At 38.5% G+C, this 18,292-nt stretch overlaps 1 protein-coding gene across 2 annotated transcripts; it reads left to right on the top strand.

Moving 5' to 3' along the window:
• Window positions 1-332: 332 nt before the first annotated feature.
• LIPM (lipase family member M) lies at window positions 333-18,289 on the top strand. 2 transcript variants are annotated; one of them, XM_032245597.1, is made up of 10 exons: window positions 333-423; window positions 552-657; window positions 5,590-5,707; window positions 9,498-9,696; window positions 10,919-11,028; window positions 11,425-11,561; window positions 11,702-11,848; window positions 13,155-13,226; window positions 14,617-14,688; window positions 17,425-18,289. In XM_032245597.1, exons 2-10 carry the CDS (start codon window positions 553-555, stop codon window positions 17,692-17,694), a joined length of 1,230 nt encoding a protein of 409 aa, XP_032101488.1. In that variant the 5' UTR covers window positions 333-423; window position 552; the 3' UTR covers window positions 17,695-18,289. The 2 variants fall into 2 exon arrangements, with proteins under 2 accessions (XP_032101488.1, XP_032101487.1); XM_032245596.1 differs by having other exon boundaries at window positions 333-657.
• Window positions 18,290-18,292: the final 3 nt, after the last annotated feature.

Raw genomic sequence — 18,292 nt, 5'->3', positions numbered from 1 at the left:
ATTTTAAATAAAAGTACTTATCACAACACTTATCTTTAGCCAAATAACAGTGATCATTGAAGTCCCAGAATATGACTGTAGTGCTTTCTGCAGACTCCATCTTCTGCTATCTATCAAAGAAAGATAAAAACTAGGAGTGGAAGGAAAGAGGTTCCCTATAGTCTTTATTACTTCGTGATAAAGTACAGGGGTTTTTATGAACTGTATTACATGCATAAAACTCCAGGTTGGATCAGAGAAAGTTCTATATACCTGCTGAAGGATCAGGGATTACAAGTTGTGTGAGGGAGGAATGGGAGGGGCCAGACAGTATTGGGACATCCTAGGCAATGTTTCCAGCCTACTTTGTGTTCTCCCTTCCCTATCAACCAAGCTTGCTTATTTGCTTCAGAATTGGGAGAAGGAATTGCAGCCAGAAAATATGTGAAAGAGTTTTTAAACCTATAGATTATTCTTACTTTAGAATGAGCTGTTATGTTGGCAGGAAAAAATAAATGCAGATGTTGGATCATGTTGGAAATCTTGTCAAAAGAGTGGATTGTCTCATACAGAATGGAGATGTGGCTTCTGATTCTGGTGGCGTATATGTTCCAGAGAAGTGTGAATTCAGTACATATGCCAACTAAAGCTGTGGACCCAGAAGCATTCATGAATATTGTAAGTTGGGATTTTTGAGAAATGAGGTACTTTACATGTTAATGTTTGTATCTGTGTATTATTTGCATTATGTACTATATTTGTACATGGTCGTGATTCATACTAGAAGAGCATAGTGATGAAGTAGCACATTGTACTGGAGAGAATGCTAAATTGGATGTCAGTAGACCTGGAGTCGCCTCAGACAAATTTAGTAAACTTGGGCAAATGACTTAATCCCTTTGGGCTTCGAACACAATTTAACTTTTCCTTGAATACTTTGGTTCATTCTATGAGTGGAGAAATAATTGAGGCCTTTTAAGTTAACCTCAGTCCCTTGATTATTTCCATTTTGTCTGTACTTTCTGATCTTTTTTCCTTTTTTTCCATATTGTAAACGTGTCAGTCTTTGCATGTTGCTATCAGAGGACCCACTTCTAGTAGCATCTTATACCATTCTATTCTACTCTTCTTATCCTGTGTTTAGACTGCTACTTCGCTGAATAGCAATAAAAGGACCCCGAGTTAGTGCTACAGAGAACCTCCTATGAGTAAAATGCATACATGACAATGCATCTCTTTAGGTTTACCAGGTTTTTTTTTTTTTTGGAAGTCTTTCAAATTCTAAGCTGGGTTTTAATAATGTCCACCTTATGGTAACACTGATCCCACAGCAGGCATTGCGATACAAGCTGGAGAGATACTATTCTATTCCAGTTTCACTGCCTTGTGCATTAGATATGATCATCCACATGTTCCAAGGCCAGAAACTGAGATGAAAGAAGTTAAACAAGTTGAACAAGGCCACACCAATATAATAGCATAGCTACTATTTAAATTCAGGACCGCCTAAATACAACGTCTGTAATTATAATCACTATGCAATAAACCCTCTCAGATGAGAAAGAGGAGAGGCTACCTCCAGATGAGTAAGATAATCATGTGCAATGTCCATGTTCCACAGATTTAGCTAATATACTCTCAGGAAATGGAACTTTAATGTGTATTTATACTGATTTAAGATCCTTTCTACAGAAGCTTCCTTGTATGGATTCAAAAACTGGCAGGCCATAGAAATATTCTGGTGCTGAATGTTAGGTTTCTTTTGACCATTCCAACAATTAGGTGGTTTGTCTAGGTAGTTAGCTCATTGGTGGCAGTCCTCAGAAGCCATCCTCTGGCCCTGGGACTGTCCCACACATATTCCTCTGATTTGGAGGTGAGGGGAATCTCTGGAGTGCAGACAGAGATGATCTTCCTGAGCCCCACCCACTGGGTATACCCAGCACCTATGCACTGTTGGACTGTTGGGGTTTCAGGAGCCTGTAGACTAAAGCCAATTGAATTGGGCTCTGCCATTAAGCAGCTATGTCTGGAAAAAATAAAATAGAACATTCGTATGATTACTGGTATAAATTCAACAAAATAGAATAAAAGTAGTTGAGAATTTGAACTGTTTCTGGGGCAGGAGATAGGCAGGACTTACCTTCTGGTCCAAACAGGATAAAGTAAATAAATAAGCAGAAAGTAGCAGGTGGTGAAAAATAACCAGCAAGAACCAGCAGATGGCCAGGAAGGCATCCTCTAGTTGCCCTGGCTGCTTATTAGCATAAGACACTCTCACCAGCACCATGACAGTTTACAAATGTCATAGCAATGACCTACAAGTTACTACCCTTTCCATGGCAATGGCCCAAAATTACTGGGTCTTTTTTAGAGATTTCTAAATAACCTGCCCCTTAATTTCCGTGAAATTAAAAGTATATAAGTGGGCATAAATACAGCTGCCAATAGCCCATATACTGCTGACTTTGGGAGCACCGCCTGAGTTAGCCCTACTTTTCAAGAAGCAGTACCACTCAGTAGAAGATTACTATCTAACATTACTGGCTCACCCTTGAATTATTTCCTGGGCAAAGCCAAGAGCCTTCCCAAGTTAAGCTCCAATTTTGGAGCTCACCTGTCCTGCATATGTTTGACTCTGTATGCTCATCTATATGAATTATGATCTATCTTACACTTTGATAAATAACTGACTTCATGCATGTATTTTTTCAGCAAGTGCTTATTGAGCTCCTACTAGGTCCTTGATATTGTGCTATGCACTAAGGTTAAAGAGAGCTAAGAATATCAAAGGCCCTGACTTTATGGAGCTTATAGTCCAGCAGGAAGGATAAATACTCAATTAATAATGATAAGAGCAATTAGATAAAAGAAGAAAACATAAAATAGGGGGAACTAATCCAGAAAGCTTAGGAAAGCTTTGCTGAAGAAAGGTTTCAAAGCCTGAAATCTGAGAGATAAATAGCAATTACTTGAGGGGATGGTAGCAAAAACGTCAGCACATAGGACAGCTGAAGCAGCTAATGCCAAATTCAAGGAGCTGAAAGCAGCCTGTATCTGAACGTTCTTTTAAACATTGTTTTTTTTATACTATTACAAAAGCGAAATATGCTCATTATAGAAAATTTAAAAATACAAAAGAATAGTCACCAATGTAGTCTGCACCCAGAACTAACTACTGTCATGTCTTTATCTTCATTCTAAATCTGTGACTTTTTGTTTCCCTACAAAGAAATGTCATGCACAATTTACTGTTTTCCAACATTTTTTTCTACTTAACAATGTATATCATGAAGAATTTCCCAAGGTTGTAAATACCCTTCTACAACACCACTTCACCTTGCTGCATTATGTTCCAATTTTTTGAATAAATATTTGTTCCAGGTTGGATTCTCTAGGGGACAGACTCTGAGGCAAAATTCATACAGAATGTTTATTAAGGAGAATCATCATTTGTGGAAAGGAGGTACAGAATCAGAAGTAAGCTAAGAGAGAAAGCAAGTTGGGATACAGACTCCAAAATAGCCTCACTCAACCCCATGATGAGCTCTGGGGTTAAAACTGCTCTTCAGAGATGTCCTATGTTGGGCTGAGATGACCAGGCCTTTAGACTGCAAACAGGTCAGTCACTGGATGTGGCCAAAAGGGACGTGAACTTGGAGCAGGTGGCTTTCTACAGCTGAGGCCACTCCTACAGAAGATAACAGCCAAGGGTTATCTACTGACAGCACTTACGGTGGATGGGACAAATCCTTCACTGTCCTGCATAAACTTTCCTGCCAAGTATAGAGTGTTGGCCATCTTGCCACCTATAGACAATGTTTGCAGCATTTGCAGTTCTTTTTCTTCTCGGATGTCCATGTCCCTATCCCTATCTCCTTGGCTCTTTTGAGTAACTTCTATTCAATCATCAAGGCCCAGTTCAAATTCTTTCTCCATAAGACCTTTCCTTACCAGCCCTGTTCATATTACTCCTCCTGCTCAGAATTCCTTTGCTCCTTCCTTCACTTGCATCCTTCATCCCTCATCTGACACATTACACACATCCTCTCAATAACTGCTAGTCAGATGTCCTCCATCCTCATATTTATATATTATAGTTGTCTTATCTCCCAAAATAATCAACAACAGTTGTTCCTGAAGGGAACAGTCATCATATCAGCAGCATCTGCTTTGCCTGGGAACTTGTATGTCAATTATTTGGATTTAACCTAGACCTGCTGTATCAGACAGTGAATGGGGTCCAGCAATTTGTGTTATAACAAACCCTTTAAGTAATTCTGATGCATGCTAAAATTTAAGACACTTCTATACATTTTTTAAGGTTAAGTATACAATGGTGTCTCACACACATACATGTACACATATACACTGCATTCCATAATACTTGGTTAATTAAGTTTTAATTATGTGGTAGTTAATGCTTATTGAGTTCCTACTATGTGCTGGGGATTACAGTTAGTGTTATGCGTGCATCATCTTTTTGCATTTATTGCAACAGTCCCATAGAGTATGAACCATTAGAATTCCTAATACACAGATGAGTGAACTGAAGCACAGGAACGGTTTAACTAAATTTCTCAAAATCATACACCTTAGTTTTGTGTATTAGTGTTAGAACCAGGGTTAAAACTCAAACAGTGGAATCCAGGAGCTTTCTCCTAATGACTATGCTTTTTTGCCCTATATTTTACCTGGGCATATGATGCCTGGCCTTCTTGCTCTTTTTTAAAGCAGCCCCTGATGGAAATAGTTCTCTCTCTCTCTGAGTGATAATAATGGGCAAAAATAATGAGTATGCTTAGGAGATCTTTGCAGCTGCAAGTTTTCCAAATAATATCTACATGTAACTACTGTATAGAGTAGTTAGCCAGGGGTTTGTATATAGGCAACAAGATATCTGAAACACCTGAAATTAAATGCAAAATCATGTTTGTATATTCATTGTATACTCATTTTTATAGTTCTCCTCAAATTCACAAAGGAAACTTTAACCTGAAAATGTTAGGAATCAAAGCTCTTGAGTCTGTGGTTTTAGAACTGGAAAGAACCTTAGGAAACGCATGGCCCAGGGATGCTCATAAGTTGTCCTGAAACAGGTGCTCCACTGGCTGCATTAGAACCACCTGATCTGTAACCTGACGTGGGATCAAGACTCTGTATGTTTCAATGCCCAGATGATTCTGATACAAAACAAGGTTTTGGAATCAGGGTTCTGATCCAGTGGTTCTCAAACATTAGGGTACATCAAAATTTACTAAAAAGCTTGTTGAGACACAAACTACTGGGCCCAATCTTCCAAGTTCCTGATTCAGTAGGTTTGGTTGGAACCTGATAATTTGCATGTCTAACAGATTAGTCCAAGTGATGCTGATGCTTTTGTCCCAGGGCCCACCCTTTGAGAACCATAATTCTAGTTCAGTCTCCATTTTAAGACAAAGAAAGTAAGGACTAGAGAGCGTTTGCAGTTTTTTCTAAGTTAACATGATTAGCTAGGGAAAAGCAAAGACTTTGTGTCTTACAGCATCAAGGAATCTACTCTTACTTTTGGATCATTGAGAATATAGCCACAGAGAATTGAACTCAAAAGAAATTGTGCTTTTTCCACAGAGTGAAATCATCCAACATCAAGGCTATCCCTGTGAGGAATATGAAGTCACAACTGAAGATGGGTATATCCTTTCTGTTAACAGAATTCCTCGAGGATTACTGCAACCTAAGATGACAGGTAGGGGTCACCCCATGTCACTGCAACACAGCACACTTCTCTGTAGTCACGACTTCCTTGTGATTTGAATGTAGAAGAGAGCCTGGGTTCTTACTGCAGACTGAGGTCCATTGTTCAGGTCAAAGGATGGTGTCAGTTCCCCCATAATCTCCATCACTATCACTCCATCCCTTCCACCACCACCAATTATCTCAATTAAACATATAGTGTTTGCTTTTCAAAACACACCTTCAAGAAAAGTTTATTTTTTGACTTATTTTAACACTTAACCCATTTCCCAAAACCCCTCCTATATAAACATTTTAGAATATTCACTGACAATTCCTTGGACAGACCATAACAATATCTGCTCATAAAGAATCAAACCTTCGTTATGACACCTGATGCCCACTCCTGTATACTCTGTATTCCTCCTCTAAAGAGCACTTAAAATATTTAAGATGTTACCTAGCTTTTTACTAAGGGTTTCTGAAAAACAAAGTGCTATACACACATATAAAATGTTTGTGTATATTTCCATAGTTCATACAATGCCACCCTTTTGTATGTGGGTTTTTCAGCTGTTGTTAGCTTTTTAAACATTCGTCTTCACTACTAAAATATACCTATTTTTCATTTCTATTTGGCTGGATTCTTTTTAATACTCTAGCAGTGTGTTTATAGTAGCAACTACATTGTCTTTCATCTGTAATTTAAGTTCCTGTGTTATTTTGATATGCCAGATACACTGATAAGGGCTTTATTTGCATTAGTCTCATTTAATTTTCACAATTACCCTAAGAAACTGCTACTCATAGATGTTAAGCAACTTACCCAAAAAATCTGTGCTAGAGCTAGCTAGTGAGCTGTAAAATCTGCACTCAAATCAAATCTCTCTGCCACTATAGCCAACGTGGGGTGAGTTATGGATTTTGCATAAATAAATGGACTGGGGACACAGCCCCACAAATCCCAGGGGAGTGGGCAAAGCATAGTTCTTCCAAGTAGAGTGACTTAGTAATTATTAAGTGTATGGGTCACCTGCAGCCCCTAGTCATGGATGGAATTTGCTTTCTTACATCCTGTTAACTCAGACTGTTCACTCATTGCCCAGATGTTTGAGGTTCAAGGAATTAGCCTCTTCGGCCCAGTCGGAGCAGAATACTTCCCTCTAGTGGCTGATGTTTTTCCCATGTGCCTCTTCAGAGGCAATCTCCCTTATCAAAAAAAAAAAAAAAAAAAAGATTTTTTCACCAACTCTTCAAAAAGAAAGCCAATGAAATTCATACTGAAAACAACTGAAAAATGTTTACTGAAAAGCTTAAAGCTTGTGGTAGTAGCCTTTTTATCTTTATCAAAGAATCTTAGTTGGCTTCAGTATCAAGAGAGAAAGTAGGCTGGGCCATCCTCAGAAATGACAGCTGTGTAAGTGTAGCCCTTACACACTCACCTGCTGGCTGTAATTTAAATAGAAGATCGTGGCTCTAGGGGATGTCTGAAATGATATAAATGAGCCAGTCCCCCTGTTAGGGGAAACACAAGAACACACTGTAGGGTGAAGTAGAACTCAGCTGACCTCAATCATGGGAAATGCCCCAAAGACTCTCAGAGGGAGCAGTGATCACCTTGGTTTGATTGTCCTGTGTTAACACAGCGGAGGTCACTTTCCTGTGTGCGAAGAAGATGAACTAAATGACCAGGCATCAAGAAAAACCTAGAATAACCCTGAGTTCCTTTCTCCTGGCCCGACACTCACAGTCCTCAGTGACTTACACATTCTCTCACCTGAGAGATGAAATAAGGCAGATGGAATTCATGAAGACTGTCAAGAGGCTTGGATGAGTTTGGTGCAGAAGGGCTTTTGTCCTACAGGGAGATTGCATGTGTGTTTGGTTCCCCTTTATAGCAATAGTAACAAGAGCTACCCATCTGATATGAGGTCAGCAGCATGCTGACTGCTTAATGCACAGTACCTGATTTAACCCTTTTCTGCCAAAACCCTGTGAGGTGGACAATTGTGTTCTCATTTTGCTAATGAGGACGCTGAAGCTCAGAAAGTCACTTGCTTTAGAGAATTATAACAATAATGATGAGAACAATAAAGCTGTTTTTTACTACAGGCTTTTTCTCAGCGAGGTACTATGGTACAGACATTGCGTTCATGATTTGATTTAATTCTCACGAGTCCTGTTGAGAGCATGACAGTTTTCCCTCCTAATAGGGTAGCATTTTATTAATCTTTAAGTCAAATTTGCTAATGTCAAAATAATGTATATACTTTAATTTATGAACACATTAGAATTCTTAAAACTATCCTTCTCTATTATCTACTGATATCTTTTAATTCTTTATTTGGATGTAATTTCCAATTTATGAAAAAGTTCTGGGAATAGTACAAGGGATATCATATATCGTTTGTCCCAATTTACCAGCTGTTCACAGTTTTACCCCGTTTATTTTATTATTCTCTCTACCCCATCTCTTATGTGTATCTTAATACTTTTCCAAAACATTTGATGGTAAATTTGAGACAAGATTGTGCCTACTTGTCCTTAAGAACTTCAGTGAGTGTTTTCAAAGAACAACAGTATTCTCTAACTGCAATAAATTAATCAAAATTAGAAAACATTGACATTAGTATTTAATTCATAGCCTGTATTCAAATTTTGTCAATTGTCCCAAAGTCCTTTATAGCTGTTTTCCCTCCGCCGTCCATAATCTAATCCAGGATCTTTTACCACATTTGGCCATTAAGTCTGTCTCCTTCACAAACAAGGAAATTCCTAAGGTCTTTTTGATTTTTGCATTTTTGAAGAGTTTTGGACAGGGATTTTAATTTGGTTTATCTGATGTTTCTTCATGGTGTGATTCAGGTTATACATTTTTGGCAGGAATAACACAAAAGTGAAGTTATATCTTTCTTTGTTCATCATATTATTAAGCAAATAAGTTGGCTTGTTCCAGTATGGACATTAACTTTCATGACTTTGTTAAGGCAGTATCTGCCAGATTTTTCTAAAGTTAGTATTTTTCCTTTTGTAATTAACAAATCAGTTATGGGAAGATCCTTTCAGGATACGTAATATTCTGTCTTTAAACTTTTACTCACTAATTTTAACATTCACTGATAATTTCAATCTTTCTGAATTTGTTAACTGGTATTATATTGTAAATCAATGTTTTGTATTTACTATTTGACATTATTCTGTAAATAAGAGCTTTTCCTTCCCTTCTAATTATTTATGTGTTCATTCATTTACTGGTTTGTAGATGGACTTAAGCATTCTTATTCAGTGGGATATATTTCTTACTACAGTATCATTATTTTGATGCTCGATATTTCTGTATTTGTACAGTGGGAGCTCCTTCAAGCTGGCTTGTGGGTCTTTTTGACATGAAGGTCTCTTAATCACTAAACCATTATATATATATAGGGTATACATATATCTTAATAATCATACTATACCATCTACTGGGGCACTTTCAATATTTTTTATGAGCCTGGACATGTCTGATAATAATAATTACACAAAACTAATGACAGAAGTTAAATTTTATAGATTCCTTTTCTGCCAGGCAACATGCCATCTTGCGCTCTATTTTATTAAAGCATAACAAAAATTGTATTTTACTGATGAGGAAATCAAGATACATGACAAAGGTTAAGTAACTGGCCAAGATAACTAAGCTAGCAAGCAGCTGAATCAAGATTTAAACACAGGTTTGTTTGATCTGAAAGCTCTTATTCATTATTGGGTACCAAGAAAGAGAGAGAACATTTCACACAGCTGAAATTTTTTCTTTTCTGCAGGTTCCAGGCCTGTGGTGTTACTGCAGCATGGCCTAGTTGGAGGCGCTAGCAACTGGATTTCCAACCTGCCCAACAATAGCCTGGGCTTCATTCTGGCAGATGCTGGTTTTGACGTGTGGATGGGGAACAGCAGGGGAAATGCCTGGTCTCGAAAACACAAGACCCTCTCTATAGACCAGGATGAATTCTGGGCTTTCAGGTATATGAAAATCTCGAGAATGGAGGTAGACATGTCTGCCTTTCAAAGAACTGGGTAAAAAATTATGGCTTCTAGTGTTTGGTTGATTTATTTTGTTTGAGTCATCATTATCCTTACATGATATCCTCCAATTTTTTAAAATTAACTAGTGATACTTGGGTTGAAGTAGTGAGGAATATTGAGTTCCCCATGTAGAAGGTTGGGTCTGGTTAATAGGGTGAGAATGATGGTTGATATCAGGTGACTGAAGTTGAACTGAGAAAAGTGTAGATCCATTTCTTTGTAGGAGGGTAATAGTATAATAGTACTCAAGAAGGAGATGAGACCAGGCAGCATTAAAAAAACAGAAGAAAAACTATTAAGCCTAGTGTATTAGTCCATTTTCACACTGCTATAAAGAACTGCCCGAGACTGGGTAATTTATAGAGGAAAAAGGTTTAATTGACTCACAGTTCAGCATGGTTGAAGAGGCTTCAGGGAGCTTACAAGAAGGCGAAGGGGAAGCAGGCACTCTCTTTACAAGGCTGCAGCAAGACATGCTGATCAAAAAGGGGAGGAGCCCCTTATAAAGCCATCAGATCTTATGAGAACTCACTCAGTATCACGAGAACAGCATGGGGGAAACCACGCCCATAATTCAACTACCTCCACCTGGTCTCTCCCTTAACACATGAAGATTATGAGGATTACAATTCAAGATGAGATTTGGGTGGGAATACAAAGCCTAACCATATCACCTAAGGACCATCAATTTGACTTACACATCTCTCATGCTTGTACAAAAGATTTTTAATGCTTTTATTTAAATTACTGATTGATGTTCAACTTACTTTTTATTCTCATCAGAGAAGGGTCCCTTCAGCATCTTTACAACTATTCCTATAAATTAATCTGCATGGTCCTGTGCTGTTCTGTTTAACAGTAGGACAGGACACTTACACCAGGAGTTGGGTTATATGCTCGGTAAATATTCACTGAAGATGATTATTGCTATATGATAACATCTGGAGAAAACAGCAGTTGTTGATAGCTTGTGACTCCAGAGATACCCATGTATCTCAGGTTTGAAAGAAATACATTCTGAGTGTTGTGAGGGACACAGTAACAAGCTATCAGGGCTGACAATTCACGTGCTTGTTTGTAAACCTGACAGGGAAGGGGGAGTGCTTTTGTTTGTTTCTGATTATAATTTTTCATATAACTTTGTCTTTTCCCCTTGTAGTTATGATGAGATGGCTAGGTTTGACCTTCCTGCAGTGATAAACTTTATTTTGCAGAAAACAGGCCAGGAAAAGATCTATTATGTCGGCTATTCACAGGGCACCACCATGGGTAGGTTCAAAGAAAAGCAGGTTTGTATACTTGGAAGAAATGTGAGCATACAGCACCAGCTATCCCTGAAATCAGTCACCTTGTACTTCCCTCAGACCCGGTCTTGTCATCTTCAGAAACATGTAGTCCCCAGCAATGTGTTTAGTATATAGTTACTTCTCAATATAAATATTTTTCTCAAAGCCAATATCATTATATTCAAGTATTTAACTCATTGAGCACCTACTACTTGAAAGCAAATATGCTGGTGTCATAAGGACCTTATAATTTTATAGGAGAGGTAAGATACAATCACATATATGATTATCAAAATATCTTGTTAAAAACAAAATATACATTTTATGAATGAGCTCTAAAATATTCAGCAGTCATGTTGACATATTTCTTCTTTTGTAGGGTTTATTGCATTTTCTACCATGCCAGAGCTGGCTCAGAAAATCAAAATGTATTTTGCTTTAGCGCCCATAGCCACTGTTAAGCATGCAAAAAGCCCTGGGGTCAAATTTTTGTTGCTTCCAGATATGATGATCAAGGTATGTGACTCCTCAGAAAATTTCCTATGCACGTTGAAAAATCTCCCAGCCTAATTTCCTAAAACATAAACTTTTAAATTACAGCCACACCTTTTCTGTCTGTCATGTAATGACTACCATGTTACTTCATATTTTTACAGGGATTATTTGGCAAAAAAGAATTTCTGTATCAGACCAGATTTCTCAGACAGTTTGTTATTTACCTTTGTGGCCAGATGATTCTTGATCAGATTTGTAGTAATATCATGTTGCTTCTGGGTGGATTCAACACCAACAATATGAACATGGTAAGTGGAAGCCTAGTAAATGCATCCCAGCATAAAGCTGGGAGCCACATGGCTCCTTCCTGGAGGGAGAGCTAATGCCAATGAAGAATCAGAGGAAGGACATATTCCCAATGACTCAGTTCTTTCCAAATTTTAAGGAACTAAGGGAAATGCTTCAGTATGGACTGAAACAAGGTTAACATAAGGGCATTGCTAGATATTAAATCACAGATTATAGTTGGAAGAGATCTGAAAGCAGCTTTACTACAGTGAAGTAAATTTAAAAGAGCAATTAGCACCTGTTAGTTAACAGAGAGAACCTTCATATATCATCCACCTCTACCTTCCACTGGGGTCCCTTTGGCTTATAGTTTAAGTTCTTTGATGGAACATCAGGGACTTTCATTTTGGCTTAGGCTACCAGTTGGTATCACTAGGTGGGTTCCCTAGGAAGCATACTCTCAGATGGAGATTAATCACAATGACTTGGGCTCTGCTCTAAGGATAATACCTAGAGAAGGAAAAGAAACAAGATTAGGTAGGTGAAAAAGCCAAGCAGTGATGCAGCCTCAATAGGAGCCTTAGTTGATCCTGCAGGTATTTGTGAAGACAGGATGACCCTTCAGAACTGTGCCACGTCATGAAAAGAGGGCTGGGTCTTTATATACCATACCAACCAGTCATTTACGTAATGTAGCCACACCAATAACAGGGAACACTGGGCAAGGTATACCCCTGCAACTGGAGCAATCCTCAAAGCAGGCTGAGAGTGGAGGGCTGTTCGCCAGCAGCACTCCCAGCAGCTGGGGCAACATTTCTTTAATCCTGAAGATTTTTTCTTCTTTAAGATAAATAATTTGATTTATAGTAACCATTTGATAAGCATATATTATATATCAGGCTAATTTATTACCTATACCAAGCCTATGAGTATTATTAATATCCCCACTTTGCAGATTAGTATACTAAGATTTAGTGGCTTAAAGGACTCACCCAAATTCACCTAAAAATTAAACTGTAGAGCTAGGATTTGAATACAGGCCCAATACTGGAGCCCTCATCCTAAATATCTCTAGTTAACTTTTTTTTAAGTAGAGGACAGATTTCTGATGAGAAGCTATTCTCAAATGAAAAATACGGATGTCTGGCAATACATTTAGTGACCATTTTATTTATGTGCTTGTACATATTATTGTTTCATAGATAATTGCTGATAATTTAATAACATTCCCATTTCTTAGTCTGACACCCTGGAGATTTGGTCTTGACAAGGCATACATCTTGTAGGTTTTTCTATGTCCCAAAAAATGCTCATGCTTTGTTACAGAGCCGAGCAAATGTATATGTTGCCCACACTCTTGCTGGAACATCTGTGCAAAATATTCTACACTGGAGCCAGGTAAGAATGTTGAATTTACAGTCTTTGCTAAGTGTCTTTTCATATTTTATCTAGAATAGTCAAAGGACACCCTTTAGATAGTCCAGGGATGATTTTACACTTATTCTAAGATTAAATGCAATATTGTCAATGCTGTTTTTTTTTAAAAATTTTTTTCTATTTTTATTTTATTTTATTTTATTGCGTTTTAGGTTTTGGGGGTACATGTAAAGAACATGCAAGATTGTTGCATAGGTACATACATGGCAATGTGGTTTGCTGCCTTCCTCTCCATCACCTATATCTGGCATTTCTCCCCATGTTATCCCTCCCCAACTCCGCACCCCCTGCTGTCCCTCCCCTTAGTTCCCCCATACAGGCCCCAGTGTGTGATGCTCCCCTCCCTGTGTCCATGTGTTCTCATTGTTCAACACCTGACTATGAGTGAGAACATGTGGTGTTTGGTTTTCTGGTCTTGTGTCAGTTTGCTGAGAATGATGGTTTCCAGATTCATCCATGTCCCTACAAAGGATGCGAACTCATCATTTTTTATGGCTGCATAGTATTCCATGATGTATATGTGCCACATTTTCCCTGTCAATGCTGTTTTGATGGAGAATTTGATCTACATCATTGAAACTTCTCAGGAAATGGGAGGAAAGGACAGAAGTAGCCTAAGGACTTCTTTAGTGGATCTTAAAATCATGAATTTAGACGATCCAAGTGAGACTTCTCAAAGATGTGGCTGAAGAGGATTATGTTTCTATATCTTCTCTTCAGCTCCTCCAGCCATACAGTCAAGTGGAAACAAAAATGCTAAGGTGGGGTCTAACTGTCCAAAGAGATATTCACAGGAGTCCTTCACACTGGAAGTTTTACCTGCAATTACAGGAAACACACACCCCTGTGTGTCTGTGCGGTGTGTGTGAAAGAGAGAGGGAGAGAGGAAAGGAGAGAGTTCTCTCTGTGGAAGAGGGAAGAAAGAGAGAGAGAGAGAGAGAGAGCAAGCGAGAGGGTGATTGTACCATCAAAACCAGAGAAGAATTCTAAGTTGGATCAAATTTTGGTCGCTATCTCCCAGGATCACCACATTGCACAATTCCAGGGCACAATGCCCCATTGTAGCTCACAGAGTTATGGAGGATACCACTCACAGTAAGTACAATGAAGATATACTTCCTGGAGTTGATAATGCAATGATCAAGAATTTATGTCTGTCTTTCTCTCAAAAGGCCTTATTCTTGCTTCACCATTTTCCTGAGAGGCTTATCCCAACATTGAATAGAAGAGCAGCTCCGCCTTTGCTCTCTGCTTCCCTCACAATTGCACACTGGGTAGCACATTTCCACTACTCCACCAGCCTTATCCACTGAGGCATTTGAATACCTTGTAAATTTTTGTTTCCTTTTAGGCAGTGAATTCTGGTGAACTCCGGGCATTTGACTGGGGGAGTGAGACCAAAAATCTGGAAAAATGCAATCAGGTACAAAAATCAGATACCATGTGCTGAAAATATATTTACTGGAAATGTATGACAGGGAAGTAATAGTGACAATTTATTCTAGATATGGGAACAAAATATGAAAATTTAAGCAGAAAATAATAGTTCATGTTTGACTCCATTTGAAAATGGTTAAGTTCGCAGCTTAGCCAAAAAACCTTTCTGCTTTTACAATGGAGTACAAGGCCTTTTTTTGCTGAGGTTATCTCCCTGAACAAGGCACTGGGATTCTCAGGAGCAACAAGGGATAGACTTAGTCAAGAAAAGAGTGTAGTCTATGGTGGATACTAGAAGGATTATTTTAGGATAAAAGAATGGGATAGTGGGAATAAGTTTGTTTCATGGCACTGTAAAAAGAACATTAAATGGCAAGTGAGGATCACTGTGTAAGTTTTGCCTCTGCACTACAACCTTCTATAATAGGAGGTAGGCTGCTTTAATTTTTCAGGCTTCAATTTCTTTATCTTTAAAATAAAGTAATTTGGGGCTTGGAAAATCCATAAGCAATTTGGGGCTTGGAAAATCCATAAGCAGCCAGGCGCGGTGGCTCATGCCTATAATTCCAGCACTTGGGAGGCCAAGGCGGGCAGATCACAGGGTCAGGAGTTTGAGACCAGCCTGACCAACATGGTGAAACCCCGTCTTTATTAAAAATACAAAAATTAGCCAGGCATGGTGGCCTGCACCTGTAATCCCAGCTACTCAGGAGGCTGATGCAGGAGAATCTCTTGAACCTGGGAGGCAGAGTTTGCAGTAAGCCAAGACTGCGCCACTGCACTCCAGCCTGAGCAACAGAGTGAGACTCTGTCTCAAAAAAAAAAAAAAAAGAAAAAAAAGAAAAGAAAAGAAAAGAAAAAGAAGGCCCATAAGCATTCTCCCTGGATACACTTTCAATGAATCTGTAATTTGCAGGTTAAAAATTTTTTTAAATGTTATTACATTACCCAAGAAAATATGTAGCTAATGCTATGAACTAAAATTAAAAATCAAAGTGTGGAGATTCAGAATTGCATACGTAATTTGAACATAAAATCTTTTGAACATAAAATCTTCTGAAGATTTTTGGTAATCATGTGTGTAAATGTAAATAAATATTTACCATACAGACAAAGCTGAAAGGTGCAGATTAGACACAGCTTAGTCTTTCTTTGAGAGTCTCACATCATAATTAATACCCACTGCCATACATCTATCCAGATGTAAAATGCTAGGACACTGGACAAACTGTGTAGTGCCCCTGGATAGCAAACTCTCAGTCTTTGGTATCAGCTGCTTCTCTTGAGGTCCTTCTTCACTATTTCCTAAAATATGTCATTAAAGAAAGTATTCCTGTTCTAAGATTTTTTTTTAAATTTTTTAAAATTTTGTTTTGAGACAGAGTCTTGTTCTGTCACTCAAGCTGGAGTGTAGTGGCGTAATCTTGGCTCACTGTAACCTCCACCTCCCAGCTTCAAGCCATTCTCCTGCCTCAGCCTCCCAAGTAGCTGGGACTACAGGCACATACCACCACACTCAGCTAATTTTTTTTTTTTTTTTAATTTTTAGTGGAGATGTGGTTTCATCATGTTGGCCAGGCTGGTCTCAAACTCCTGACCTCAAGTGATTCACCCACCTGGGCCTCCCAAAGTGCTGGGATTATAGGCATGAGTCACCGTGCCTAGCCCTAAGATGGTTTTAATTTATCAACATTTAATGGACTGAGTTCTAGAGTAATTGATTCACGCAGAATAGGAACTAAAAGATGGGAGTGAAAGGGAAGAGAAAATAAACACACAAAAAAGTATCATAGAATCACAGAAACTCAGAACGAGTCATGACATTTAGTTCAATCTTTTTGACCTGTAAGATGACAAAAATAATAATAATAATACTATTAGCCCCATAGAATTTTTCAACTTTCCTTATCCAAATTAGGCCATAACTCTAAATTCCTAGGGAGCCACAAAGGGAAACCAGAGCATCTAGGATTGGAGTCAAAACTCTGTGGTGGATCTCCTGAGTAAGAAATGGACTTTACTATTTCTGTGGAAAGTTCTGGACGCTGATTAATCTCAGGGGCTCAGCTAGCCAGGCTAATTCTACTAACACTGCATAAATACAGAAAGTTCCCTGGAATTAGGAACACTAATTGGTATATTTGGTCGCGGTGGGGTGCGGGGAAAAGGGTTGGAGCTGGTATTTTACTTCCCTTTGGCTCTAGTCACCTGAGTGCCATAGGCCATAGTTCTGGAAATGCAGTCAAGCTGGGCCTGCCTCAAAGGCTGCCTGGGATCACAGAAAGACTGTGTAGATGCAGAGCCCTTCTCAGCAGGTTCCTTGCTTTTCTCTGTGGAATATAATTCTTGTCTCATGAAATGTTTGTGGAATTATCTTTTAAAAGAACCAGGGCATCATTTTTTAAAACAATTTATTTACAAAATATTTAATAAGAAGAAAAATGAAGGCATTACGTGTTTTTATGTGTTTTCTCATTTGACCTAGCTAGTTATTACAGATATTATCCCCATTCACAGAAGAAACTAAGGTTCCATAATGTTAAGTAATTTTACCTTAAAATAAGGGCGGTAACAGAAATTTTTAACAGAGTCTGTGTGGCTTTGACACCTGTGTACCCTTCACAGCAGCAAATGGCACGTTTATTATATTTATTTCAAACATAAATTATGAGTCTGAAAGTCCAAATGTTACCTAGAGTTAAGAACTATTTCTTTTCCTTAGCCAACTCCTGTAAGGTACAGAGTCAGAGAGATGACGGTTCCTACAGCAATGTGGACAGGAGGTCAGGACTGGCTTTCAAATCCAGAAGACGTGAAGATGCTGCTCTCTGAAATGACCAACCTCATCTACCATAAGAATATTCCTGAATGGGCTCATGTGGATTTCATCTGGGGTTTGGATGCTCCTCGCCGTATGTACAATGAAATCATCCATCTGATGCAGCAGGAGGAGACCAATTTTTCCCAGGGACGGTGTGAGACCGTATTGTGAAGCATCCGATACTGATGAGTCTAGGACAGTGTCATGAGGGAGGAGGCTAGGACCCATGAAGGCAGAATTAGGGAGGGCAGAGACCTAGTATACATTTTTCAGATTCCCTGCACTTGGCACTAAATCTGATATTTACTTTTTTTCAGTAAATTAAAGTACTCATTGGATAAAGAGGTTTTATATGCTATTATATATTCTATCATTTTGAAGGGTACATTTTACCTGACAGCCAGAAAGTGCTAGACATTCTCTATGACAGTCAAGTAAATCTCTTTAAAGCATTTATTTTTCTTCTATAAGCCATATATTTTGAGCACTAAAGTAAAATGACAAATTGGGACAGATATTGAGGTCTGGAATCTCTGGATTGTTGTTGACTTTGACAAAAATAGCTAGACATTTACACCTTGTTGCCATAGAGACATTACACTACCTCAGGAAGCTGAGCTGCTTTAACAACAACAAAATTATTGTTACAGTATAGATGAAATATATGTTAAGCACTCTCAGAATAAGGCCAAGTTTTGCAGTTGGATCTCAGGGAAGAAAATTTTATAGGATGTTTATGAGTTTCCCAATAAATGCATTCTGCATTATA

This window comes from Sapajus apella, unplaced genomic scaffold (assembly GCF_009761245.1).
Source record: "Sapajus apella isolate SASKATOON/1434 unplaced genomic scaffold, GSC_monkey_1.0 scaffold58, whole genome shotgun sequence".
Classification (NCBI taxonomy): domain Eukaryota; kingdom Metazoa; phylum Chordata; class Mammalia; order Primates; family Cebidae; genus Sapajus; species Sapajus apella.
Note: the sequence above shows the minus strand (reverse complement) of the source record. Positions and strands in the feature narration are given on the sequence as shown.

Excerpts from the sequence above, each read along its gene's own strand:
- LIPM (XM_032245596.1), top strand. The coding sequence starts at position 475 with ATGTTGGCAGGAAAAAATAAATGCAGATGTTGGATCATGTTGGAAATC. Across the intron at positions 11,029-11,424 it reads TTCACAGGGCACCACCATGG|GGTTTATTGCATTTTCTACC; the intron begins GTAGGTTCAAAG and ends CTTCTTTTGTAG. Across the intron at positions 11,562-11,701 it reads TTCCAGATATGATGATCAAG|GGATTATTTGGCAAAAAAGA; the intron begins GTATGTGACTCC and ends ATATTTTTACAG.